The 27,786-nt window shown below is 36.2% G+C and overlaps 1 protein-coding gene across 1 annotated transcript; it reads right to left on the bottom strand.

Moving 5' to 3' along the window:
- Nucleotides 1-1,997: 1,997 nt before the first annotated feature.
- Nucleotides 1,998-18,746, bottom strand: LOC127121695 (uncharacterized). Its single transcript, XM_051052144.1, has 2 exons — nucleotides 16,047-18,746; nucleotides 1,998-2,072 (listed from the first exon to the last, which is right to left on the bottom strand). Exons 1-2 carry the CDS (start codon nucleotides 18,744-18,746, stop codon nucleotides 1,998-2,000), a joined length of 2,775 nt encoding a protein of 924 aa, XP_050908101.1.
- Nucleotides 18,747-27,786: the final 9,040 nt, after the last annotated feature.

Below are 27,786 nucleotides of genomic sequence, written 5' to 3'. Positions count from 1 at the left end.
TGGTTATGAATATGCTTTAGGTTTTAGTGTTATATTGTTGTGATGGATATATTATTATGCATATAACCATATTAGTATGATATACGTGTAACCCACATTGTTAAAAATAATGTTGTATCTTTGTAACCACAAACACCAACATATCGCCAACCAAACCGATATCTTCTTGCTCCTAACAACTTTACCGCTCATAAGAGAATATAATTTCTCAGCATGATTCAATATTGAGTTTTCAACAAAATGCTCCAACTCCAACCACTCACAAATAGAATCCCACACCCTTAAAGCAAAAGGACAAGAAATCAAAAGATGAAATAAATATTCCTCAATGGAAAAACAAGAAACACACATGAGATCAATGAAAGCATGAAAAATCCCATTTCTTATCTAATTCCTTTTTAGAAGGAAGTCTATTAATAAACAAGCGTCACGCAAAAATTTGAATTTTTGACGGGACATTGGTTCTACACAGCCTCTTAAGCTGCAACAGACCCTCAGAATACACATGTTAACAAGTTGATCCTTCAACAACCCCCTATAACAAGAATTCACCGAAAATAGTCCCGTGAAATCGCCAGACGAGGAAAAGTTATCCTCCACTTCTCTGAATGGACTAACCGACGATAACTCTTAACGAAAACTCGAAAGTTGAGATACATTTTGCTGACCTGAAACAGAAAAAAGAGACAAATTCCAACACCAATAAGTTATTGTGTCCAATGGGTTTAGAGTATATCAAATACATGGATGTTCTAATGATTGCGTATTATACAGGAAAAAGTATGAAAATTTGGATCAGTCTCTAGAATGTTATGAGTCGTGCTACAAGGTGAAGGACAACAATGGTGATGACAATGTTAGCAAGAAGCGTCCTCTTGCTAAATTGTTATGGTACTTTCCAATAATTTCAAGGTTCAAGATACTTTTTGATAATGCGAATGACGTAAAGAATATTAGATGGGATGCAGATGAAAAAAAAAGTGATGGAAACATTCACCATGTAGTTGATTATTTGTAATGGAAGAAAATTGATCTGGTGTTTCCAGATTTTTGCCTTGAGTCAAGAAACCTTAGGCTTGGGCCTGCCACAGATGGAATGAACTCCTTTGATAATATGAGTACTAACCATTCTTTGTGGCTTGTTCCTCCCATGATTTACAATCTATCTTTTTGGTTGTGCATGAAGCACAAGTATATGCTATTAAGTATGATAATTTCTGGACCAAAACAACTTGGAAATGATATAGATGTTTATCTAAGTCCATTAATTAAAGATTTAAGACTTTTGTGGGAGAAAAACCTTGATGTTGATGATGTATATTCTGGTGAAAAGTTTAAGATACGTGCAATGTTATTTTGCATAATCAACGAATTTCCTGCATATGGTAACTTGGATGAATACAGTGTCAAAGGACATAAAGTGTATCCTATATGTGAATCTAATACCAGTTTTCACCAACTTAAGTTTGGAAAAAAGACGGTTTACCTTGAGCATCAGAAATTTTTAAAACTCAATCATCCTTATCATAGATTGCGGAAGGCTTTTAACGGAGAGCAAGAGTTTGAAATCGCCCTAACCTTTAAAGGGTGATAAATTTTATCAACAACAAGAGTACCTTATTGTTATCTTTGGAAATAATAAAAAAGGTCTCGTTAATAGAAATATTTGGAAAAAGAGATCGGTGTTCTTTAATCTTCCATATTAGTATAGCCTCGATGTAAGACATGATGTTATGCATGTGAAGAAAAATGTGTGTGATAGTTTGATAAGAACACTTCTAAACATTCAAGGCAAGACTAAAGACAGTTAAAATTACCGTTTAGACACCACAAGAAAATTAGGGATTTGTGACGCATAGGTCGTGGTTGTTGCATGATAACCACCATCTTTATCCAGTTGCGATAGTTCATACGACAGTGTTGGACAATCGGCCGTTTATTTTTTTATAAAAAATTAATAAAAGTCACGACGATTGGTCTCCCAGCCTCCCTAAACCCTAGACTATCACGATTGTTTCACCCTCCGTCCGTCCCATATTTAAAGCCGCGATGGGTACTTCCCTCTCTGTCCCCTTTAAATCCATCATAAACCGCAAAAATAGTGTAAAACACAAAGGCTATGATGGTTGCTTCACCCTCCGCCCCTATTAAAATCTGAGATGGGTACTTCATATGTCTTCCCCCCTAAATCCTAAAGATCAATCATCAAAGGGTTATTTCAATTTTTCTCTTCTTTTTTTTCTTCAACCGACCATCAAACACACACACACTTCCTCTTAACAAGTCAACTCATTATGCTACCTTGAACGATTAACATGTAAGTGTATGATTCTGTTTTCATTTCCATTTGTACTACGAACAATTCTGATTGTTATTAATTTTTGTTTTTTCGTTTAGTATTTTAGTGTTTTAAACTCTGTTGTGTTAAATTCTTGAATTTCATAGGATGTGATGATAGTAATTGTCGCCCTTTCAACTATGAATAATAGTATTTTAGGGTTTTGAACTTTATTCTTAATTTGCACTCTAAAGTATAACATGGTGACTGGCTTATTATCTGATCCTCTTGCTTTATCGTATAATCATCTTGGATCTGTTTTATTTGTTTTTGATGCTTTGCAACATTGGGATATGAATGTGACATCAAGTCTTACTGTGAATTTCATACTTGGTGAAAGAATATGAGGATTTGTGATAGCACCATTGTTGTTATGGATTTAAGAGTGAAAAAAATGCATTTTTGAGAATTTAGGTTTTCAAATTTTAAATTAGAGAGAGTGTTGATTATGAAGTAGGTTTGAATAAAGTTTGAATCTTTGCTTGATTTGGATAAAACCCAACTTAGACATTTGAACAAACATGTAATGAGCATATTAGAAGGGTTATTAAGAGGAGGATTATTCAAAGATTATAAAAAAATTAGACTTTTTGTTGGGTGTTTAAAGAGTACGAGTGTGGCAATAATAAAAGATTTATAGGATGATAATAGTAAGAGGAAAGAACATGGGTGAGTGAGAAATGTCAATGTTTGCAGTTTTAGTTGACCTACCTATGTTGTTGAAAATTTGAAATCTTAGAAAATATTTGAGGTGAGTAACTTTGATTGGTAAATTAGCAAGTGGACTAATATGAAAATATAGTAATAAAGGGAAATCCCAAGTATCTATCTCAAGGACTGCTTAACGATACATAGTTCGGGTTTTAATTTAGTTAAACAAAAGACTTGGAGGTTTTGAATTGGTGTTTTAATAATTGAAAATAAAATACAATGGAAGGTAAAGAAAGCAGTTGAAATGTTTAAAAGATATTATGAGAGAACATGTTAGGGAAGTGTATGATTGGATTCATCAACAACAGTAAATTAACTTTGGAGCAACTTAAATTCAATAACATTGACTACCGCTTTTTAAGGGTGTTTACTCCTAAGTCCTTAGTGAGAAAACATTTAATCATTTAAATTAATCCTTATGTCCATAATAATTACAGATAAAATTAAGCATTATTTTAATCAAGAATATTTTGGTTTCCACAGGGTATCACTAGGCCTATGTAATATCTACTATGAGTTACTCACAATTGAGTGGTAAGAATGGCGGTCCAGCCTAAATATTAACCACAAATCAAACTTAGTTTTTCTGAAAGAGAAAGCATTAAGCACAAATAGTAAATAAATCAAATATCACAAAATTCTCCCTGCTCAGAGCCAATCAATGACTCTGATGTATGGAGACATGAACGATGATGTGTTGTGAAGCTAACTCCATGTTTGGGTGTTGCTAAAAACAGGAGTTCAGGGATTTGCAAAATCAAGCTGAAGGTTGAAGGTAAAGTTGGTTCTGTGCATATTTTGGTACCAAATTTCAAATCCAACCAATCATAGCTAGCCAACGCTTTTTTTCAAATTCTAATAGTCGTTGGCGCCCTAATTTCTTTTCTTTTATTTTCTTTTATTTCTTTTCTTTCTAAATTAATTTCTCACTCATTTTTAATTCAATTTGATCCAAATTTTTTGCACAAGATCTCTAAAAATATTTTGCATCACATACATTTTTCTCACATTTTTTAAAATCATTTTGGAATTTTTTATTATTTTAATTTCTTTTTTATTTTTAATTTCCTTTTGCAATTTATTTTTTAATCATTTTCAAATATTTTTGTATCCAACTTTTGAGATATATTCATGTGTAATATTTGGGACTTTGTATAATTTTCTTGGCCATTTATTCATTGTTTTGCTTATGGTTTGGAATTTTCTCTTTAATTTCCCATTTTAAATCATTTTTAAAACCTTTTTAATTCAAATTATGTCTTTCTTTTGACTTTGTTTGACTTTGGTTACTTAGTTGATGAGATCTTTAACATTTCAAATCATCCATGGATGGTCCTTTTGTTGATTCAATCTTCTATAATTCAATATGTTGATAGATGGTCATTTGACCATATTTTGAACACTTTGAGTTAGTGATAGATCATCCCTTGGTGTAGCATATGTTTGAGTTATTTGACTTGTTGATAGATGGTCCCTATGTGGTGACTTGAATTTTCTTTCTAACACCTAACACCCAACATCTAACTGATAACCCTTTAACACTTCACATTCTTGCAACTTACCTTATGTCATATATTTGATGCAATTTACTTTAATGTCTCATTCATCATCTCACTTCATACATTGTTAATATTGTCTTGATCATCTTATGCTTCTTATCTTGTGTTTAGTTTGCTTGACAATCTCAATGAATCAAAACATGATAAAATGGATAGACTTGATCCTTGAGACCCATGCTTGACTTGGAGTGGACTTTGGACTTAGGACTTAGACCTTTGCTTGATCTTGGACTCATTGACCTATTAATCACTTGCACCTTATTCACCTGTTGAAATTTTGAAGTTGTCATTTTGCTTATTGTTCATTGTCTTTGCTTATCGCATTCATTTGTTTAGGTTAGTACACATTATCACACACATGGCTTTCTCTTGGACTACCTAACAATGAGACCCTAGGCTAGTCTTTGTATGACTATGCACTGTGTGTTTTACTCATCTCATTCCCTTTTGATTTAGCTTGATCAAATCCCATTTTATCAACTAGATCCTTTGATTTTACCCATATTTCCTTTGTCTTTGTCAAGTGACCATAAGTCTCTTGGTCACTTAATGAGACTTGTATATGTTACTTTGGAGCTCAGCTTCCCAAAAAGTATAAGACCTCAAGCACCAGTCAAGGTATCAATCATCTGCCTCATCCCCACATAGCATCCCTGAGGACCTGTTTCAACAACTTGTCATACATTGACAAGGATTGCATGTCATGAGCCTTAAGCAATAGAGAAGGGGTGAACGAGAGCATTCCTATCGTCATTCTGAATATTTTGGGTATTGGACAAATGACCCAGTTGCTCAGAGTGTTCACCTCTATTCATGGACTTTAGTACAATTCAATTTAATTCATTGTCAAGTCTGCAACTAGCCATATGGCTCCCCTTTCAAACTCCTCTTGGTTTAAACACCATCATGCCTTTCTCTTTTGGGTTAATCACATTTATGTTTAATATACCATTTTCTTGGTTAATCATTGATTCTCAGTTAAAAGACCATTTGTTTTTGGGTCGACACCTTCATGGTTATACACCCCTTTCTTGATTTTGACACCACTTTCTTTTTTTCTTTGGTTTAAACACCACAATTTGGGTTAATCACCTTCATGGTTAATACACCCTTTCCTTAGTTAATCATTGATTCTCTGTTAAAAGACTTTTTTTTTACACCTTTATGGTTATACACCCCTTTATTGGTTTTGACACCACAATTCAGGTTGACACCTTCATGGTTATATACCTTTGTCTTTATTTTCTTGGTTATGACATCACAATTCAGGTTGACACATTGGTTATATACTTTTACCTTTCTTTTTTTGGTTGACACATTCAGTGGTTACACATCCCTCTCTTGATTTTGACATCATTCCCTTACCATGTCAGTCCCAATACTTTGGCAAAATCCTTTTCATGTTAGTCCTAGTGCTTTAACAAGTTCTTGTTTTCTTTCCCTTGCCTTGTTAGTCCCAGTTTCTTAGGTAAGCCCTCATTTTGGTTTAAACGCCGCAATTTGGGTTGATACCCTTATGGTTATAAACCCCTTTCTTGGTTTTGACACCACTTTTATCCTTTCTTTCTTGGTTTAAACACCACAATCTTTTTCCTTTGGTTTAAACACCGCTTCAGTCAGTTTCTAGACTTTTCCGATTTAAACACCACCCTCGATCTCTCTCTATTTCAGTCTTAGTCCTCCGAACTACGGAGCTTTGACTTCTTTATTTCACTATGAGGATACGTAGGCACAAGGATGTGAATCCTTGGCGAACACTTTTCTTGTTTCCCCGGTTTCTCTCTCTTGTTCCACAAACTATGAGGCTCTGACTTTCTCATTGCACCATGAGAATACGTTGGCATGAGGGCCCCAACCCTCCTCGATGTCGCGGCGGGATTTTTCACGAGATTAAGTATTGATTGAACTTAACCCGTTTGAAAAATATTTTAAATGCAAGAGTCGCCACCGTCTTTTATTTTATCCAAAAAGAGGAAGGGAAAAATAACGATAAATCCCTTTAGAGTTACAGGTTCGGGGGTTGGTTATGCAAAGGGAAGGTATTAGCACCCTCTACATCTGTGGTACTCCACATGAACCTTTTTGCTTATGTTTATGTGAATGCTTTGCTTTTTTTCGCTTTGATCATTTGATTGGGGAGATGAGAAAAGAACTTGATTTTATTGTTTTTGGACTCGATAAAGTCGTAGACTTCATGCCTACGTATCTCCAAGGCGCAATGGAGAAATCAGAATCCACGTAGTTCTCCCAAAAGAAAAGGGGAAAGTCTGTTTTGTTGATTTTAGATTTGAACGAGCCTAGACCCTAAAGAAATAAATAAATGGGCTCATTACAGGAAAGCCCAAGAGTAAGCTTATGAGTGTGTGTAAAGGGTTTCTTAAACGGCGACCGTTGGAATCGCATCGGGTTTCTCTTTTTGGATTTTTCGATTTTTTAACATAAAACGTGAACAATACGATTAAACACACAATACAGAAAATAAAAAATGCGAGAAAGTAAATTATTACAACACAGTTAGCTATGAATAGTTAGTATTACGAATAGTTAGTGAAGTTAATCGAGCTGAAACTGAAACGAAACGGTTAGTAACAACATAAACAAATATAAAAAAACAATATAAACATTTACTTTAGACAAAATAAACATTTGATATAAATAAACATTTAATTAAAATAAACATTTAAACAAATAATTAATTTAACTAACATTTAAATAAAACATATATGCAAAATAATAATAAAAGATAAACAATATTTAGTAAACAAAAGTAATATATATATATATATATATATATATATATATATATATATATATATATATATATATATATATATATATATATATATATATATATATATTTATTTATTTATTTTTAGACAATAAATATATAGTAGACAAAAATAATATATATGTACATTTAAACAAATAATATATAATAGACAAAAATAATATATATATATATATATATATATATATATATATATATATATATATATATATATATATATAGATAAATAATATATTAAAACACATGTCGGCAAGCCGGAACTTTGCCGATTTCAGAGATAAGTGAAGAATATTACCTTGTGTGAAGAGGATGAACTTCTGATCGTCCAAATGATCGACCGAAAGCTGGAAACCGTCACCGACGCAGTGCTGGCTGCCTTCGTGAGTACCTGACTTCAACGTCGCTTTTGATCGGTGAAACGACGCCGGAATGAAATGAACCTTGGATATTTGTGACCTGGGCTCAACGATCTTCAAAGATATGAAATCGGTTTTGTGTTTCGGTGAATAATCGGGACGATTTTGGGTTACCGAAAATGAAGAACAAGTGAAATACGGTAATGCTTTTGGAAAAATATTTCTTTTCAATTCTCTGTTTCTCTCACCACACATTTTTTCCTTACTGATCCACCTTCTTCTTTTTTTCCTTACTAACCACATCTATATATATATATATATATATTTAGATTACTTAAACAATAAGAAACCTAAAAAATATCTAACATAAATTAATAATATATATTTAGATTACTTAAACAATAAGAAACCTAAAAAATATCTAACATAAATTAATAATATATTTATATATTATATAATATAATAATAATAAACTAATATAATATTAATCCTAATTAAATAAACTAATTAACAACTAAACACAATTAATATTAAGCACAAATAATATTAAACGGCACACGATTAAAATACGATAAAATCGAGCGACACGAACGCGATAAAAATGATGACAATTTGCACAGCAAAACAGACAAATTGATAAAACCAATAAACCAGTAAACCGGTACCAGTAAAATCAACAACACGACTCAAACAGACTCGATTAAATCACACGGCACAACACGTAATTAAATAAACAACCCTAGGCAATAATAAAATCAACACGACATCACGAAAACGCTGACAAACACAATCACAAATAATCAGACAATACGAAAACTCTAATATATTCGAAATACAGTCAAAATACCGACAAACAAACAATTAAATAGATAAAAACGTACAAAACCTAATCGGAGCGATGCCACGCACAAAAGAGATAAGCGAGATAAATACGAGGCAACGATATCGGCCAGGTTTTGCTAAAACAACGAAATACAACACGGTAAGCAACGAAAACACACAAAACCTAATCAAACCAGTTGTCACGCGAAGTTTAAGAAATTGAGATGAATACGAGACAACGAGATTAATCAAGATGTGGTCAACAAAGCCAAAGTCAAATTTTAGGGTGCGATAGATGCCCCTATTTAATTAACTTAGGCCAGATAGCCGGAGGCTATCGAATGGCGTAAGGTAATTAAATATGACAAACGCCACAAAATTTGACCGCAAATGCATGTATGCATGATGCAAAAGACAGACAGACACAGAGACACAGGAGTGCAAACTCTACTGGGGAAGAACATACACCGACTCAATGCATGAAGGTAAACACTGAGAATACTCAGCTGGGGAAGATTCACTACCTATTCATAGATGGAAAATAGGAGGAAAAGAGATATCGACTCAATGTTGACGATACATCACTATCTCATAGATGAAAGTGGGAAAAGATCAATATAACAAGAGTACTGATGTGACAGTACATTACCAACTCAAAGATGGAGGTAACAGAAAAGATGAATACCAACTCAAGGATGAAGGTATAACAAGGGCATAATAAGAATCGAACTGCGTTAACTCATGGTTGACAGCTCACTACCCACTCATTGATGAGGTAAACAGGACATGCCAACTCAAAGTTGAAGGCAAGCTTCAAAAGATTGATAATAACACTGCTAGGGAAATCAAATTCCAACTCATTGATGATGGTGTAGATGAAGAATCAGATCTAAGGATCATTGTGCAGACTTACAGTTGAATGCACACTACCAACTCATTGATGAGGTAGACAGAGAAATGCCGACTCAAAGTTGAAGGCAACCACCGATTCATTGACAAAGGTGTTTAAAAGAATTTAGAACATATTCTCCTGGAGATGTTTATCATTACCGACTCAAAGATGACGGTGGAAGGACAAAATGTACCTAACTCATAGATGAAGGTACTCCATCAACTCAAAGACGAAGATGGAATCAGAAGTTATCTGTGCAGACTCAAAGATGAAAGCACACTATCAGTTCAACAAGGATCAAGCATACCCTACTCATAGATGAAGGTACTCCATCAACTCAAAGACGAAGATGGAATCACAGGAAAATGTGCGAACTCAAAGATGAATGCATATTACCAGCTCAAAGTTGCAGGTACTTCACCAACTCAAAGACGAAGGTGGAATCAAAAGGAATCTGTGCTAAACTCAAAGACGAAAGCACGCTACCAGCTCAAAGTTGCAGGTAGAACCATGGAACTTTCTGTGAGGATGTTATCAACTCATAGATGGAGATAGTAATTAATTTATCCGAGGGATAACAAAGGTTACCACTCATGGATGTAGGTAACTCAAGTTTGTAACGGGTACCAACTCAAAGATGAAGGTATAAAGGACTTGGACACAATATCTGTCATGTCTGTTTTACTGAATGAGAGTCACAAAGACTATATTGTTGCCTTCTTTTACTGGCAATTTCTGAGCTTTATCTGGAGACACGAGGTTCAAACTAGGATAGAACTAGAATGAAACGGTCAAACAAGACTTCAACTGAAGAGGAATGAACTCATCAGGATTTACAACTGAACAACCATCTTCCACGAGGCATAGATCTTTGTGGGGAACATGACCAATAAAAGGTATTTTGCTGCTTATGAGGATACTCTATATGGAGAGATTGACTCAACCCACAATAAAAACAAGGAAACAAGGTGCATATGAATGCAAGCATGATATGTCATAGATATGCATGAATATTTAGTAATGAATGCATGATGGACAAACAAAACTAGGAATAACTAAAAATGTTAACAGCTGCATAAGGACTTGCTGGAGATTTGCACTGAGACTCGCTAGGGAGTAGTACAAAGACTTGCTGGGGAATTGGTACAAGAGCACCATATCCAGGTTTCTTTAAAAGTCTGTCTCTGCTGAGGATTCCGTAGAAGAATGGAGATGCCTTCTACTTCAAAAATGCAGGAGATTCCCTGTGGTTCTTGAATTTGTGAGGTATATGAGGATTGGACCTTTCTGAGGACTCCGCTGGGGATACAAGGTGTTATCCTCTGGAAATAAGATGATATTGTAAGAGAAGTCCTGCAATTCTTGAATTTGCTGATAATGCAGAAGGGATTATTCTTCTGGAAGACTCTGCTGGGGATAAAGTCCGCTGGGGATAGGTGGTATCTTTCCAGGGAATAAGAATATAGGGGAAATCTATCCTTGATTTTTTTGCTTTAATTATCATGGAGACTTTCTGTATCTGAAGACTCTGCAGGGGATTATGGTGTCTGATATCTGGTTACGAGATCTTTCCTCTAGGAGACTCTGCCGGGGAACGGTGATGTCTGACCTTTGAATATAAATGAGAATTCAGGAGAAATCCTGCAATTCTCGAATTTGCTTAAAATGCAACACACTCTTCTTTACTACAAAACATTACTGAGGAGGAGACATATCCTTCTATTGAATGGACAGAGAACAACAGGAGATTCCCTGTAGTTTCTGAATATCAACTTTCTTCACTCGCTGAGGGATGGAGACCTCTGTATTACTCTTGCTCAGGGAAATCAAATCTTCCTTCTCATCCTCTGCTGGGGACATTGCTGATCCCGCCTTAATAAATTACTGGGGAAATACCTGTAGTAATCCCATAGGCCAAATCTGTAACTTAAAACCTGGATCAAAGTCTTCATGATCAATTAACCAGGGAGTCTTCATGATCAATTAAACTGGGGAGTCTTCATGATCAATTAACTGGGGAGTCTTCATGCCCCAAGTGAAGGGAATAAACTTCTTGAAATATTTCTTGCATGATTCCTTGAGGAAAACTAGGAAGCATAGCTGGGGATATCCAGAATCACAACCTCTGCTGGAGAAATATTACTGCCAAGACACCTGTGGAGATTTTTTCATCATATACATATAAGGATAGTAATATGAACATGTCTAGTTGGAATCACATGATTTCAGAATTACTGGGACCACATGTCTCAATCCTTTTATTGATGTCCACAAATCAAAATAAATAATCTTTATATTTTTCAAAAACTGTTTTTAATTCAAAACTTTTGTTTCAAAACATATCTATCAAAGTAAAAGAACTTTCGTAAATTGAAATGAAAATTAAGAGTGCCAAGAAATATAGAAAGGCTCAAATTGATTTGATAGGATGGTAATCAGCCAACAGCGTGATTCCATAGATCTTTACAAATTGGAAAATGGTAATTTCGTGGAAAAAGGGTACGTTGAACTACAATGACATCATTCTCTCTTCCACTTTTGACCTGTATTGCAGCCTTGAGAAAGTTGGAGAACTGTTGAAAATATTCTGATACTTCAATGATCTTATCTCTGTTATGCAGTTACTTGCCTGAAATCCCTAACTTTTGCCTAGATTGCCCTTTCGGGTTTTCAATCTACCGGGATAATATTCTCTTTGTTTTTTTATGTCTCTAATTTCTGCTTGGACCGCCCTTTCAGGTTTTCAGTCCACCGAGACGCTCATTTTTGCCTAAGCCGCCCTTTCGGGTTTTCAACTTAGCGAGTTGTTCTTTTCATTTTTTAGGCGAAGTATTTCTTGACTGCATCTGTATTCACGGGACGTGGAAGCTCTTCACCATCCATGTTTGTAAGAATTAAAGCACCGCCTGAGAAGGCTTTCTTGACAACATAGGGTCCTTCATAGTTAGGAGTCCACTTGCCCCTAGAATCATTGTGAAATAGTATCATCTTCTTGAGTACAAGGTCACCCTCTTTGAATTCTCTCGGCTTAACCTTCCTATCAAATGCCTGCTTCATTCTCTTTTGATATAACTGTCCATGGCACAAGGCAGTCATTCTTTTTTCTTCAATCAAATTCAACTGATCGTATCTGCTTTGACACCATTCAGCCTCTGACAACTGAGTTTCCATTAGTATCCTCATTGATGGAATTTCAACCTCTATCAGTAACACAGCTTCCATACCGTATACAAGTGAAAATGGGGTTGCCCCAGTTTGAAGTACGGACTGATGTTCTATATCCGTGTAGTGCAAAAGGCAGCAATTCATGCCAATCTTTGTAGGTAACAACCATCTTTTGAATGATCTTCTTGATATTCTTATTTGCAGCTTCAACTGCCCCATTCATCTTGGGACGGTAAGGAGAAGAGTTGTGATGCTCGATCTTGAAACTTTCACATAATTCATCCATCATTTTGTTGTTCAGATTGGAGCCATTGTCAGGGATGATCTTGTTTGGAATGCCATATCGGCAAATGAGATTATTTTTGATGAATCTGACCACCACTTGCTTTGTCACCTTTGCATACGAAGCTGCTTCCACCCATTTGGTGAAGTAATCAATTGCCACGAGAATGAAACGGTGTCCGTTGGAAGCTTTGGGTTCAATCATACCGATCATGTCAATGCCCCACATTGAGAATGGCCAGGGAGCAGAAATCACATTCAAAAAGGTTGGTGGTACATGAACCTTATCAGCGTAGATCTGACATTTGTGACACTTCTTTACAAATTTGCAGCAATCTGATTCCATGGTCAACCAGTAGTAACCAGCTCTCAACATCTTTCTTGACATAGAGTGGCCGTTTGCATGAGTACCAAAGGACCCTTCGTGAACTTCTTTCATCAACATTTCTGCTTCCTTTTTGTCAACACATCTGAGTAAGACCATGTCATAATTCCTCTTATAGAGCACATTCTGATTAAGGAAGAAACTGCCTGACAATCTTCTCAAAGTCTTTTTATCTTTTTCTGTTGCTCCAAGAGGATACTCCTGAGTCTGAAGGAAATGCTTGATATCGTGGTACCATGGTTTATCATCAAAACTGGCCTCAGCTGTAAACACATGTGCTGGTCTATCAAGTCGCTTGATCACAATTCTGGGTACTTCGTTTGGAAAACCCACTTGATACATTGAAGACAACGTAGCTAGAGCATCCGCCATATGATTCTCATCCCGAGGAATGTGATGCAATTCAACCTTGGTGAAGAAAGTCAACAATCTTCTTGCATAGTCTTTGTATGGGATCAAGCCAGGGTGGCGTGTTTCCCATTCTCCTTTGATCTGATTGATAACTAACGTTGAGTCACCATAAACAGTAAGATTTTTGATGCGGAGGTCAATGGCTTCTTCAAGACCCATGATACAGGCTTCATATTCAGCAATGTTGTTTGTACATTCAAAGCAAATTCTTGTCGTGAAAGGAATATGAGAACCTTCTGGAGTGATAATGACTGCACCTACTCCATGTCCATAAACGTTGGAAGCTCCATCAAATACTAAACCCCATTGAGAATCTGGTTCAGGTCCTTCTTCAGGAAGTGGCTCTTTACAATCTCTGGATTTTAGGAACATGACATCTTCATCAGGAAACTCATCCTCATTATCATCGTGATCTTCAACGGGTTGGTGAGCAAGGTACTCAGCCAACACACTGCTCTTGATAGCTTTCTGGGTATGATACTCAATGTCGTATTCTGATAATAGCATCTGCCATCTGGCAATCTTACCAGTGAGTGCAGGCTTCTCAAAAATGTACTTGATTGGATCCATTTTGGATATCAACCAAGTGGTGTGACTTAACATATACTGCCTCAATCTCTTAGCAGCCCAAGCCAACGCACAACATGTCTTCTCGAGTAAGGAGTATCGTGATTCACAGTCAGTAAATTTCTTGCTTAAGTAGTAAATGGCATGCTCTTTCTTTCCAGTTTCGTCTTGTTGACCCAGAATACAGCCCATAGAATTCTCAAGCACTGTCAAATACATAACCAACGGTCTTTCAGCAACAGGTGGTAACAAGATAGGAGGCTCCATGAGGTACTCTTTGATATTGTCAAATGCTTTCTGACAATCCTCTGTCCAAACACAATTCTGACTCTTTCTCAGCAATTTGAAGATAGGTTCACAAGTGGCAGTCATGTGAGAAATAAACCGGGATATGTAATTCAATCGTCCTAGAAAACCTCTCACTTGCCTTTCTGTTTTTGGTGCGGGCATCTCTTGGATAGCTTTTACTTTATCTGGATCAACTTCAATGCCTTTTTGGCCGACAATGAAGCCCAAGAGTTTACCTGACCTGACGCCAAATGTGCATTTGTTCGGATTGAGGCGAAGACGGAACTTCCTCAATCGTTGAAACAGCTTCAATAGATCTACTAAGTGACCTTCTTCTGAACGAGACTTCGCGATCATGTCATCCACATAAACCTCAATCTCTTTGTGCATCATGTCGTGAAAGAGCATTGTCATGGCTCGCTGGTAAGTAGCACCTGCGTTCTTCAACCCAAACGGCATCACTTGATAACAGAATGTTCCCCATGGTGTTATGAATGTAGTTTTTTCCATGTCTTCGGGAGCCATTTTGATCTGGTTATACCCGGAGAATCCGTCCATGAAGGAGAATATGTCAAACTTTGTTGTATTGTCTACCAACATGTCAATGTGAGGCAGGGGGAAATCATCCTTTGGGCTTGCTCTATTTAAGTCACGACAGTCCACACACATTCGTACCTTCCCGTCCTTCTTAGGAACTGGCACAATATTTGCTATCCACTCTGGATACACTGAAGTGGCAAGAAAACCAGCATCTATTTGCTTCAGAACTTCTTCTTTAATTTTGACGGCCATATCTGGATGTGTTCTTCTTAGTTTCTGTTTGACCGGTGGACATTCTGGCTTCAAAGGTAGCTTGTGCTCTACGATGTCAGTGTCGAGACCAGGCATATCTTGATAAGACCAAGCAAACACATCTACATACTCTTTCAACAGGCTGATCAATTGCTCCTTGACCTGTGGGGATAACAATGCTCCAATTTTGACTTCTTTCACATTTTCTTCCGAACCCAAGTTGACTGTTTCCAAAGGCTCTTTGTATGGCTGAATAGTGTCTTCTTCATTTTCAAGCTGGCGGGCGACCTCTTCTGGAATCTCATCCCACTCTTCCTCTTCAGCTTCGAATACAGAATGTTCAAAGTTGGGAGAGGGCATGATGTCATTGTGTTCAACGGGTTTAAGTAACCTGTACAAACAATTGTTTTTAGAGGACTGACCATGACATGCAAAAATGTGTTCTTTTTAAGGTTTTTTTTGTGTTACCATTTTCCGAAAAAGCTGAAAAGATAAAAGGACACAAGTGTATAGGAACACAAAAGATCTTTTTCATGGATAGTACGTTTTTGACAAAAGTGCCCATTTTACAAAATTAATGCTTCGCGCTTTGGGCTAAAGCGGAAGATTTTTGAAAACTGAAAAGCTTAATTACTTTGATATATGGACACAATGTGGGATGTCAACTGCGGTCCAGTTCTTCATAACTACTCCTGGTGTCACAAATTTGGGGCCTTCGTCTTCTGTCTTTTTCTCAAAAGTATCCTCTTCAACTGCTACCATGTTGATAAACCCACTGCTGTGAAAGATATCTTTGAAAGGTCGCACCACTGAAATCTGCACTTGTTTTCCATCAACAAAGCCTAATCCTGTATGGTTAACGTTTTCTGGCAACTCTATCACCTTGCCCCATATTTCTGTAGGACCTGTCTTGACAATCTGCTGGGCGTCTTTGAATGACGCGATTGAACCTTCACTTTTCTTGTAATCATCGATGGTCAGAGCCTGAAATGGAGTTTGAACAGCCGTCTCGTCTACTTCTATCACACTAAACGATGAAAGGTGGCTAATCAGCATAGCCTGCTCCCCATTAACCGTCACTATTTGCCCATTCTTGACAAACTTTAACTTTTGGTGTAACGTGGATGTAATGGCACCCGCCTCATGAATCCATGGGCGTCCGAGCAGACAGCTATAAGCTGGCACTATGTCCATAACCTGGAAAGTGATCTGGAATACGTGTGGTCCAATACCAATAGGCAAATCAACTTCTCCAATGACTGTTTTTCTTGATCCATCGAACGCTTTCATAATAATTCCACTGTGCCGCATTTGCCCTCCTTTATACTTTAGCTTCAACAAGGTAGACTTGGGCATGACATTCAGAGATGAACCGGTGTCAATTAGGATATTAGACAAAGAATCCCCTTGACAATTGGCTGAGATATGGAGAGCGAAGTTGTGATTCTTTCCTTCTTCTGGCAGTTCTTCATCACAAAAGCCTAAGCCATTGCACGAAGTGATGCTGCCTACAACATTGTTGAACTGCTCTGCTGTTATATCCTGTTCTACAAAGGCTTGATCAAGCACCTTCAGTAGTGCTTCTCTGTGGACAGCTGAGTTCAATAATAAGGACAGGATCGAGATTTTTGACGGTGTCTGTAGCAACTGATCTACCACTTTGTAGTCACTGAGCTTGATAATTCTGAGTAGTTCATCTGTTTCTTTGTCAAGGGTTGAATTGCTTATTTGCCCTTCTGCTTCTCTTGTCACTGGTACCACGACTACTGGATCTTTCTCAACATTTCTACTTGGGATAACCGGCGGAGCGAACACGCGGCCACTGCGCGTCATTCGGCTATTTGCTGCGATATTGGTAACTGAGGCTAAGGTTTTAATCTCGACCTCTTTACCGTTCTCAATAATAGTTGCTGCATAGCGGTAGGGGACCGCTTTATCTGAAGTGTAAGGCATTGGGCCCGGAGGGCAAATCACCACTGGCTCCCTCGGATGATAAGCTATCTCTACTTTCTCTGGAATGTTGAAGCAAGGAATGATGACATTCACCTCTTGTTCTTGTGATTCTGGAGAACTCACTTGTCTAGAAATCTGAATCAAATCCTGATCCAGGACGCCTTGCAAATCATCTTGAATCTTTCTACAACCTCTTGAATTGACTGAACATGTACCACAGATCTGGTGGTCATGTTGGAATAGACCATGAGCATATAAAACAGAATGAATTTCAACCAAAGACCGCTGAATCTCCTCTATCTTCGTAACACTTTGTTCATTGAGACAAACTTCTATATTGTTCACTGATGAAGGACCATGACTTGGCATTGGATTGTCCTTCACATTGGGACCCATGTTCTTGAAGGTCAGGATACCTGCTCTTGTCAACTTCTGTACTTCCAACTTTAAAGCAAAACAGTTGTCTAAGTCATGACCTGGAGCATTCTGATGAAAGGGACAAGATACCTCTGGCTTGTACCACCAAGGTAGCACTTCTGGTACAAGAGGTCGTGGTCGTGGTTGCACAAGGTTTTTAGTGATCAAAGCTGGATACAATTCTGCATATGACATTGGAATTGGATCAAAATTGGTTCTTCTTTGCTGTTGTGGTGGACGTTGTTGTAACTGATGTTGATGTTGTTGAGGTTGATGTTGTTGCTGATACTGAGTATTCTGTTGGAAGCGGTTGGTACGCTGCTGAGGGTATTGGACTTGAACTGGAGCGGAAGTGATTACTGGAGTCACGGCTGCTATATGTTGGTGTTGGGAATGGTAAGGATAATTGATCCTTCTTGGATGATTATAGGACACAGCATTAGTTTCTTGTTCCTTCTTTTTCATAAAACCGCCGTACCTCTTTGCCCCGCTTGAAGATGAACTTCCTTCTCTGACTAGACGCCCTTCTCGAACTGCTTCCTCTAAACGGACTCCCATGTTTACCATGTTAGTAAAGTCTGTAGGAGCGCTTGCAATCATCCTCTCGTAATAAAAAGTATCAAGAGTCTTTAAGAACACTTTCGTCATCTCCTTTTCTTCCATAGGTGGAACAACCTGTGCTGCAATTTCGCGCCACCTTTGCGCGTATTCACGGAATGTCTCCTTTTCTCTTTGTTGCATGGGCCTCAACTGATCTCGGTCTGGCACATTATCAAGGTTGTATTTGTAATGTTTGATAAATGCCTCGCCTAAATCGTTGAAAGTCTTGATCTGAGAACTGTCTAATCCCATATACCAGCGTAAAGCTGCACCGGTAAGGCTGTCTTGAAAACAATGAATGAGCATCCTTTGGTCGTTGGTGTACATTGACATCTTTCGCACATACATAACCAAATGGGTCTGTGGACAAGAACTTCCTTTGTACTTTTCAAATTCTGGTAGTTTAAATTTTGCTGGCATCCTTACGTCTGGAACCAAACACATATCATTTACATCTCTGCCAAACAGTTCTTTCCCACGAAGAGCTTTTATCTCTTTTTGTAATTCCGCAAACTGATCCTGGAATTCATCCATTCTATCATTGAGACCAGGATCCTCACTTGGGGTAGGGCCGTGATAGACAGGTTCTCCTAGGTGAGGAGTATAGTGAACAACGGGAGGCACATTAGTGAAGACAGGAGCATTTGGTGGAACGAACTCTTGTTGATATCTATCTTGATTAAGATCCCTGGGTATTTCCCAAGGACGGGATGTTGTGATGGTAACAGAAGTGACTGGGACAGCGTTGATTTCTGAAGCGATGACTGTAGTGACGGGTGCTGCTGTTGTCTGATTCTGAATTTGAGGTTGATTCTGTGCCGAAGTCTGTCCTGAATTATGAACTTGAGCCCTAGCCTGGGCTTCCTCTGCTTGTAGACGGGCGGTTAACATTTGGCTGCGCATCTCTGCTGCCTGTGCTTGCGCCTGGATGCCAAGCTCTTACTACTCTCCTTTCATGGTAGGGTCCTCCTCGTTATCCCTCAAGAAAATACCTTCTAAAAGAATGTTAGGAGGCTTGTCCTTCATAGGGTAACCGAGTTGTCTCCTAGCAAGTACTGGATTATAAGAAATGATTCCCTTTGTGCCCATGAGGGGCACATTGGGGAACTCCCCGCAACTATCAACGATCTTCACATCGTCTAAAACTCTACTATACCATGCAATATCTGACTGGGTAAGAGACATAATCCTCTATGACCACTGAAGTCCTGACTTGCGATCCCAAAAAGTAGCTGACTTAGGAAGATGAGAGACAAACCATTTGTAGAGTAACGGTATACAGCAGACTATGGTTCCTCCTCCTTTCAAAGTACGGTAATGGATGGAATGATAGGTGTCTCCGAGCAAAGTTGGAACAGGATTACCACTTAGGAAGATGCGTATAGCATATGAATCCACAAAACCTTCAATATTAGGAAATAGTAACAAACCGTAGATCAACAAGGCGAACAGATGCTCCACAATAATATCACAGCCTTGACTGGCAAAATAAGAAACCTTCCCCATTAAGAACTTGGCAGTGAAACCTGGAAGTCCTCCTTTGGTGGTGAAGTTATTCTTGAATTCTGACTTCTTCATGTACAACACTTTTGCAAGAGAACTGTGCTCGGGTAACTTTTCTGAACCAGAGAAAGGTAATGTATCAGCAACTGGGATGTGAAGCAATTGGGCATACTCTTCCAATGTAGGCATGAGTTGATAGTCTGGGAATGTGAAACAGTGATAGACTGGATCATAGAACTGTACTAATGTCTGCAATAACCCTTCTTCCATCCTAAGTGTCAATAAAGATATAAGTGCCCCATATCTGTCTCTGAAACCAATAGGATCTGCGATCGAAGAAACCAGTTTCTTTAGTTCATCTATCTTTGGATTGATGAGATTGTACTTTTTCACACTTCTCCGTCCAAAATCCATGTTTCCTGCAATATTTGCAATCCTCACTTTAAGTTCCTTGGAAAAAGGTTGAAATGATGGGAATGAATGCATGTCATGCATGAATGCAACAAACACAAACATGGTCAAACAATACAAGGTTCAAAGTTCATCACCAGCATGGAGTTTAGGACAAAGCCCCCAGATAAGTTCTAAGGTTCACCTGCCAAATGGGTTCTAAAAGTTCCCAAGGTTATGGATCCTTCTTCGGATAATACCGGGTTAAGCAACTGCTCGCTTTCCAATATTATTCTCAAAAGAATCTCGCTTGAGTGTGATATCGCGTATCAACCAAACCAGACTTTTGGTCCGAAGTGGTCACCGCATCACGTCCTAAGTAAGGCCAAGATGGGGTAAAGGTAAACTAAGGTCCTTGGCTTCACGGGCCCGTCGAAAGCAACAATGCCTCACAAATGACTTGTTTAGCACTATCACCCTCAAAGAGGCCTCCACCAAGCGGACAAAGGCTCAAGTCAACTCGGTAAGGATTGTCTCCTATCAAGTCAACCTGAATTATCATCCATCCTATCTCAAATGTGCCCCAAATCCGGGTATAGGATTTATCACAAGTATCCCCCAAAACCCAAAATAACAAACATTACAAACAATACAATTTAGCAAATATTCACAAAGCAAACATATAAACAAGCAAAGATAGGCTAAACCCTCAAATAAGTTTAATCATGTATTTCCCCAGCAGAGTCGCCATTCTGTCGCGGCGGGATTTTTCACGAGATTAAGTATTGATTGAACTTAACCCGTTTGAAAAATATTTTACATGCAAGAGTCGCCACCGTCTTTTATTTTATCCAAAAAGAGGAAGGGAAAAATAACGATAAATCCCTTTAGAGTTACAGGTTCGGGGGTTGGTTATGCAAAGGGAAGGTATTAGCACCCTCTACATCTGTGGTACTCCACAGGAACCTTTTTGCTTATGTTTATGTGAATGCTTTGCTTTTTTTCGCTTTGATCGTTTGATTGGGGAGATGAGAAAAGAACTTGATTTTATTGTTTTTGGATTCGATAAAGTCGTAGACTTCATGCCTACGTATCTCCAAGGTGCAATGGAGAAATCAGAATCCACGTAGTTCTCCCAAAAGAAAAGGGGAAAGTCTGTTTTGTTGATTTTAGATTTGAACGAGCCTAGACCCTAAAGAAATAAATAAATGGGCTCATTATAGGAAAGCCCAAGAGTAAGCTTATGAGTGTGTGTAAAGGGTTTCTTAAACGGCGACCGTTGGAATCGCATCGGGTTTCTCTTTTTGGATTTTTCGATTTTTTAACATAAAACGTGAACAATACGATTAAACACACAATACAGAAAATAAAAAATGCGAGAAAGTAAATTATTACAACACAGTTAGCTACGAATAGTTAGTATTACGAATAGTTAGTGGAGTTAATCGAGCTGAAACTGAAACGAAACGGTTAGTAACAACATAAACAAATATAAAAAAACAATATAAACATTTACTTTAGACAAAATAAACATTTGATATAAATAAACATTTAATTAAAATAAACATTTAAACAAATAATTAATTTAACTAACATTTAAATAAAACATATATGCAAAATAATAATAAAAGATAAACAATATTTAGTAAACAAAAGTAATATATATATATATATATATATATATATATATATATATATATATATATATATATATATATATATATATATATATATATATATATATATATATTTAGACAATAAATATATAGTAGACAAAAATAATATATATGTACATTTAGACAAATAATATATAATAGACAAAAATAATATATATATATATATATATATATATATATATATATATATATATATATATATATATATAGATAAATAATATATTAAAACACATGTCGGCAAGCCGGAACTTTGCCGATTTCAGAGATAAGTGAAGAATATTACCTTGTGTGAAGAGGATGAACTTTTGATCGTCCAAATGATCGACCGAAAGCTGGAAACCGTCACCGACGCAGTGCTGGCTGCCTTCGTGAGTACCTGACTTCAACGTCGCTTTTGATCGGTGAAACGACGCCGGAATGAAATGAACCTTGGATATTTGTGACCTGGGCTCAACGATCTTCAAAGATATGAAATCGGTTTTGTATTTCGGTGAATAATCGGGACGATTTTGGGTTACCGAAAATGAAGAACAAGTGAAATACGGTAATGCTTTTGGAAAAATATTTCTTTTCAATTCTCTGTTTCTCTCACCACACGTTTTTTCCTTACTGATCCACCTTCTTTTTTTTTTCCTTACTAACCACATCTATATATATATATATATATATATTTAGATTACTTAAACAATAAGAAACCTAAAAAATATCTAACATAAATTAATAATATATATTTAGATTACTTAAACAATAAGAAACCTAAAAAATATCTAACATAAATTAATAATATATATTTATATATTATATAATAATAATAATAATAATAAACTAATATAATATTAATCCTAATTAAATAAACTAATTAACAACTAAACACAATTAATATTAAGCACAAATAATATTAAACGACACACGATTAAAATACGATAAAATCGAGCGACACGAACGCGATAAAAATGATGACAATTTGCACAGCAAAACAGACAAATTGATAAAACCAATAAACCAGTAAACCGGTAAACCAGTAAAATCAACAACACGACTCAAACAGACTCGATTAAATCACACGGCACAACACGTAATTAAATAAACAACCCTAGGCAATAATAAAATCAACACGACATCACGAAAACGCTGACAAACACAATCACAAATAATCGGACAATACGAAAACTCTAATATATTCGAAATACAGTCAAAATACCGACAAACAAACAATTAAATAGATAAAAACGCACAAAACCTAATCGGAGCGATGCCACGCACAAAAGAGATAAGCGAGATAAATACGAGGCAACGATATCGGCCAGGTTTTGCTAAAACAACGAAATACAACACGGTAAGCAACGAAAACACACAAAACCTAATCAAACCAGTTGTCACGCGAAGTTTAAGAAATTGAGATGAATACGAGACAACGAGATTAATCAAGATGTGGTCAACAAAGCCAAAGTCAAATTTTGGGGTGCGACACTCGAGCACTCTTTTTATAACATATTTTCTTTTTGTCAGGTACATGAAGATAACAATATTCATCCAAGTAAGAGCAATCAAAACGATTCCCATGGAGTACCATGGATGAGAGGGGTGTTAATATCTTACCCTTGCATAATCGACTTCCTTACCCGTTTCTCTTTTTCCTTTGGTTTTATCGATATTTCTCTTCTCTCTTTTGGGATAAATAAAGTTTGGTGACAACTCTGTTGTATGTATGATCATGCGACGTGTTTGGGTATATTCCAGTTAGCTTCAACTTCAAGCAATTGATGAGGGAATTATGGTATTTAAAATTCTTCATTAATTTTAAAAAGTTGTTTACTTAAAACAATAGTTTGTGTCAGTATTGAAAAAGTACATAGGAAAGCAACGAAAATAAATAAAGCTTGGAAAGTAAATGACAGAAAATAAAGAGATTGGGTCAGAGAAATATCACAAATATTTATAGAGGTTTGGGCGATAGTTAGCCTAGTCATCTCCCCAAGAAATATTCTTGAAAATTTTAATAGTGAGTTGAGCGTTTACAACTTATACCCATAAACCTTTGTTACAAGTGAAGTGAGATACTTTACATCGACTTATCCCACAACCAAACAAGATCTTTTACACAGACTGAGCTCACGGACCGGGTAGAGATTTTATAAGCTAATCTCAATAACCAAACATAACTTTTACCTACTAGAATTTTAGGATCAAACTGATTTTAAACAGGAACAGTCATGTAACAGCTTTCTTAAATTAGTTAACGAGTTACCTGACTTAAAAATGGATGATTCAACATTTTAAAAAATCAACAAAAACAAATGAGCAATCAATTGTAGAAATTAAGCAATTGATTAGCACCTTCAAAAAATTCAAATTTTCAAGGCAGGGAGTACCCTACAATTTATTGCTTTAAAGAATAAATCGATTGCACCAACTTAACAAAATTTTGGTTGCTCTAGAAATGTGATTATGGCGGTTTCACATGCCATAATTTAAAAAAAATTGTTTTTCTTTTTAAAAGACTTGGCATTAAATATCTTGATGCATGAATGTTTTAGAAACCGTAGAGATGAATATATGAGAGTTATTCTGAGCATCTAAAGTTTATACATAATGAGTTGCAATTGAGTATCTTAGCATCAAGATTAATTTTCTTTACTTCTAAAATATACATAAGTGTATGAGTTCTTGATTCTTGATTCCAAACTTTTTCTTCTTTGATATTTCTTCTTTGATAAGTTGTTATCTTCATTAAAAATAAACTAAGGTAGATGATGAACATCTTCTTCACAGCATCTCCGCATTTAAAAACACACCAGAATTCAGAGTTTTCCTAATTCTTACTATCTTATTAACAAAGGTTTATGGGGGATAAGTCAGTGTAAAACCTCTAAATTCTCTTGTAACAAAGGTTTATGGGTATAACCTATAAAATTTCAAGTCAATATTAAAACTCTCAAGAATACCTCTTGGGGAGAGGATTTGGCCAACATTCAGCCAAACCTCGATAAAACTTTATGTCATCTCTCTAACCCTATCACTTTATTTTCTATCATTTCCTAAGTGATATTTATTTTCGCTGTTTCTCTTTGTACTTTTTCAATACTAACACAAACTATTGTTTTCAAGTAAACAAATTTTTTTAGAGAGAGAGAGAGGTCATTTCAAAAGTGAAATGAAAGTACAAAAAGTTGGATATGCTAGTTTGGTTTGGAACCAGATTTAAAAAAAACTAGTTCAAATATTGCATAAAGTGAAACCAAATAGAAAAAGTAGAAATTAAATTGGTTGAATTGCAACTTTGATTCAAAAATAAAAAATTTGGACCAAAATTGTCCCCATTTTGGGGATGTGACAAAATTATAGGAAAGATCATTGATGTCTTTTCTAAAACATCTAATTTTATTTTATATATATATATATATATATATATATATATATATATATATATATATATATATATATATATATATATATATATATATATATATATATATATATATATATAATCATAATATAACTTTTCATAGTCATAGTCATATATCACATTTTTCAAAAGTTGGTAAACCAAAGACTTTTTGTATGGTGGGTGCAAACCCCTCAATGACCATCGCTGATTATACTATTATAACACATTCAAAAACAACCCCATAAAACATAGATCTCAAAGATACAAATACGTTAGTAAAAGAGATTGTTTGATTTGATTTGATGAAAGTGTTGGAGTTCAAATGATGAACTTCATTGTTGCATAAGAGCTAAATTGATTATGCAGAGAAAAAAAGATACAAGAAGATGAATGTGAAAAGTAATTTTATTGATCAATTTTCTAACTAAATTACAATGTACTTTTTTTTATAGTTAATAAGTCACTAACTGTATTAATGAAAACCAAAGTACATCTCAAATGAAATGCCAAATGAAAACACAAATGAAATGCAAACTAAATGATAATTTTGAATTTGAATTACATTTAGCACCATTTTTTAATTCATATTCTAACATTTTCAAAATCAACAATAGTAATTCCATCCCTCAACTTAATAAAGTGCTCAGTCTTGAATTCTTTAGTAAGTACATATGCTAGTTGTTTTTTAGTACTGCAATGGACCACCTCAAACACTCCACCTTGAACTTGTTTGCGCGGAAAATTATACTTAGTATTTATGTGCTTGCTTCTCCCATGAAACAATGGGTTCTTTGCAAGGTTTATTGTTGACTGGTTATCAATCATCAGCCTAACTGGTGTATCTACTACAAACCCCAATTCCTGCAGTAGATTGATGAGCCAAACAACTTGACAAGCATATAAGTGCACCAGTTATATATTATGCTTCACAGGTTGACAGTGCAACCACCGGTTGCTTCTTGGAGCACCATGAAATAAGAGCTCCTATATACATGAACAATTACCTTGTAGTACTCCTCATGTCCACTTTGTCACCATATCAGTCTAAGTCTAAATAGCATACCAACTCAGCATTACCCATTGTAGCATATGTAATCATGATGCCATACTTATGTGTTCCTTTTATCTACCTGAGTACCCTAACTGTATCTTGGTAATGTGACCACTTTGGTCTTTTCATGAATATGCTCAACATTCCAACTACACAGCATATGACAGACCTAGTATTACACGAGTACCTTAGAGAACCAACCAACTTCTTGAAAGTAGTCGCATCTACATATTCAACATCAGCATCAACATCTAGCTTATGACATGTTTCTGCAAATGTGACTTCAAATTTGCAATCCATAAGTTCAAACCTTTTCAATATCTTAACCTCATATTTCAACTGATGCACAATGATTCCTTTTGTGGTATGCATAAATTCCATTCCCATGAAATACACCATATCCCCCATATCAGTCATGTCAAAAGCACCCATCAACACTCTTTTAAACTTGATCATTTCAATATTATAATTTTCTGACAACAGCATACCATCAACTTAAATACATACCAACATCACATTGCCATCAGGGGTGTATTTCACATACACACCATACTCAATATCACACTTATTAAATCCTTGTTGCTTGAAGAATGAATCTATCTTCAGGTTTTAAGCCCTAGAGGCTTGTTTGAGCCCATACAGTGCTTTGTGTAACCTGTATATGATATCCTCCTTATTTTTTATCACAAACCCAAGAGGTTGTGACACATAAATCTCTTCTAGTAATGGACCACCCAAGAAGGTGGATTAACATCTAGGTGCAACAAAGACCAATTCCTACTGGTAGCTATAGCAATAACTAACCTAATAGTTTCATGCCTAGCTATAAGTTCAAACACCTCAAAATAATCAATACCAGACTTTTGTAAGAATCCTCTAGCTAATAACCTTGCTTTGTGTTTGGCAACTGAACCATCTAACTTTAGCTTGGTCTTGAAAACCCATCTCACACTAATAGTTTTCTTGTTCTTTGGAAGTGCAGTCAATTCCCAAGTCTTGTTCCTTTCAATTGCTTTAAGTTCCTCCTTCATGGATTTCATTCACACTTCTTTCTTGAGTGATTCATTAATGTTGACTGGCTCAGCATCCACCAACAGTGCATAATGTATTACCTCTTCTTCACTATCAACCTCATTGTCTAGGGTCATCTCAAAGTCTGTCATTCTTCTTAGCATTTATCTATTTCTCTGTGCCATGTGGATCTGCACTCATTGTCCTTGCCTTCTTATTCATCTTCAGAATGTTGTTCATCTTGTAATTCACCAACTGGTACTTCATTATCTGGTGCTACCTCATTATCAGTGATTCCTACATCATCATCTCCCATTTCCAATGTTGTCACAACACTAGAACTGGGTTGACATTTTCTCCAATCCCATGCTTATAATTCCTTTACCAAGACATCTGATAACTCCAATCTTGCTAATGAAATGGCTCAAAAGTGAAACCCTA

Source organism: Lathyrus oleraceus, chromosome 2, assembly GCF_024323335.1.
Source record: "Lathyrus oleraceus cultivar Zhongwan6 chromosome 2, CAAS_Psat_ZW6_1.0, whole genome shotgun sequence".
Taxonomy (NCBI): domain Eukaryota; kingdom Viridiplantae; phylum Streptophyta; class Magnoliopsida; order Fabales; family Fabaceae; genus Lathyrus; species Lathyrus oleraceus.
The sequence above is the reverse complement of the archived record's forward strand: the minus strand, read 5'-3'. Positions and strand labels throughout refer to the sequence as shown.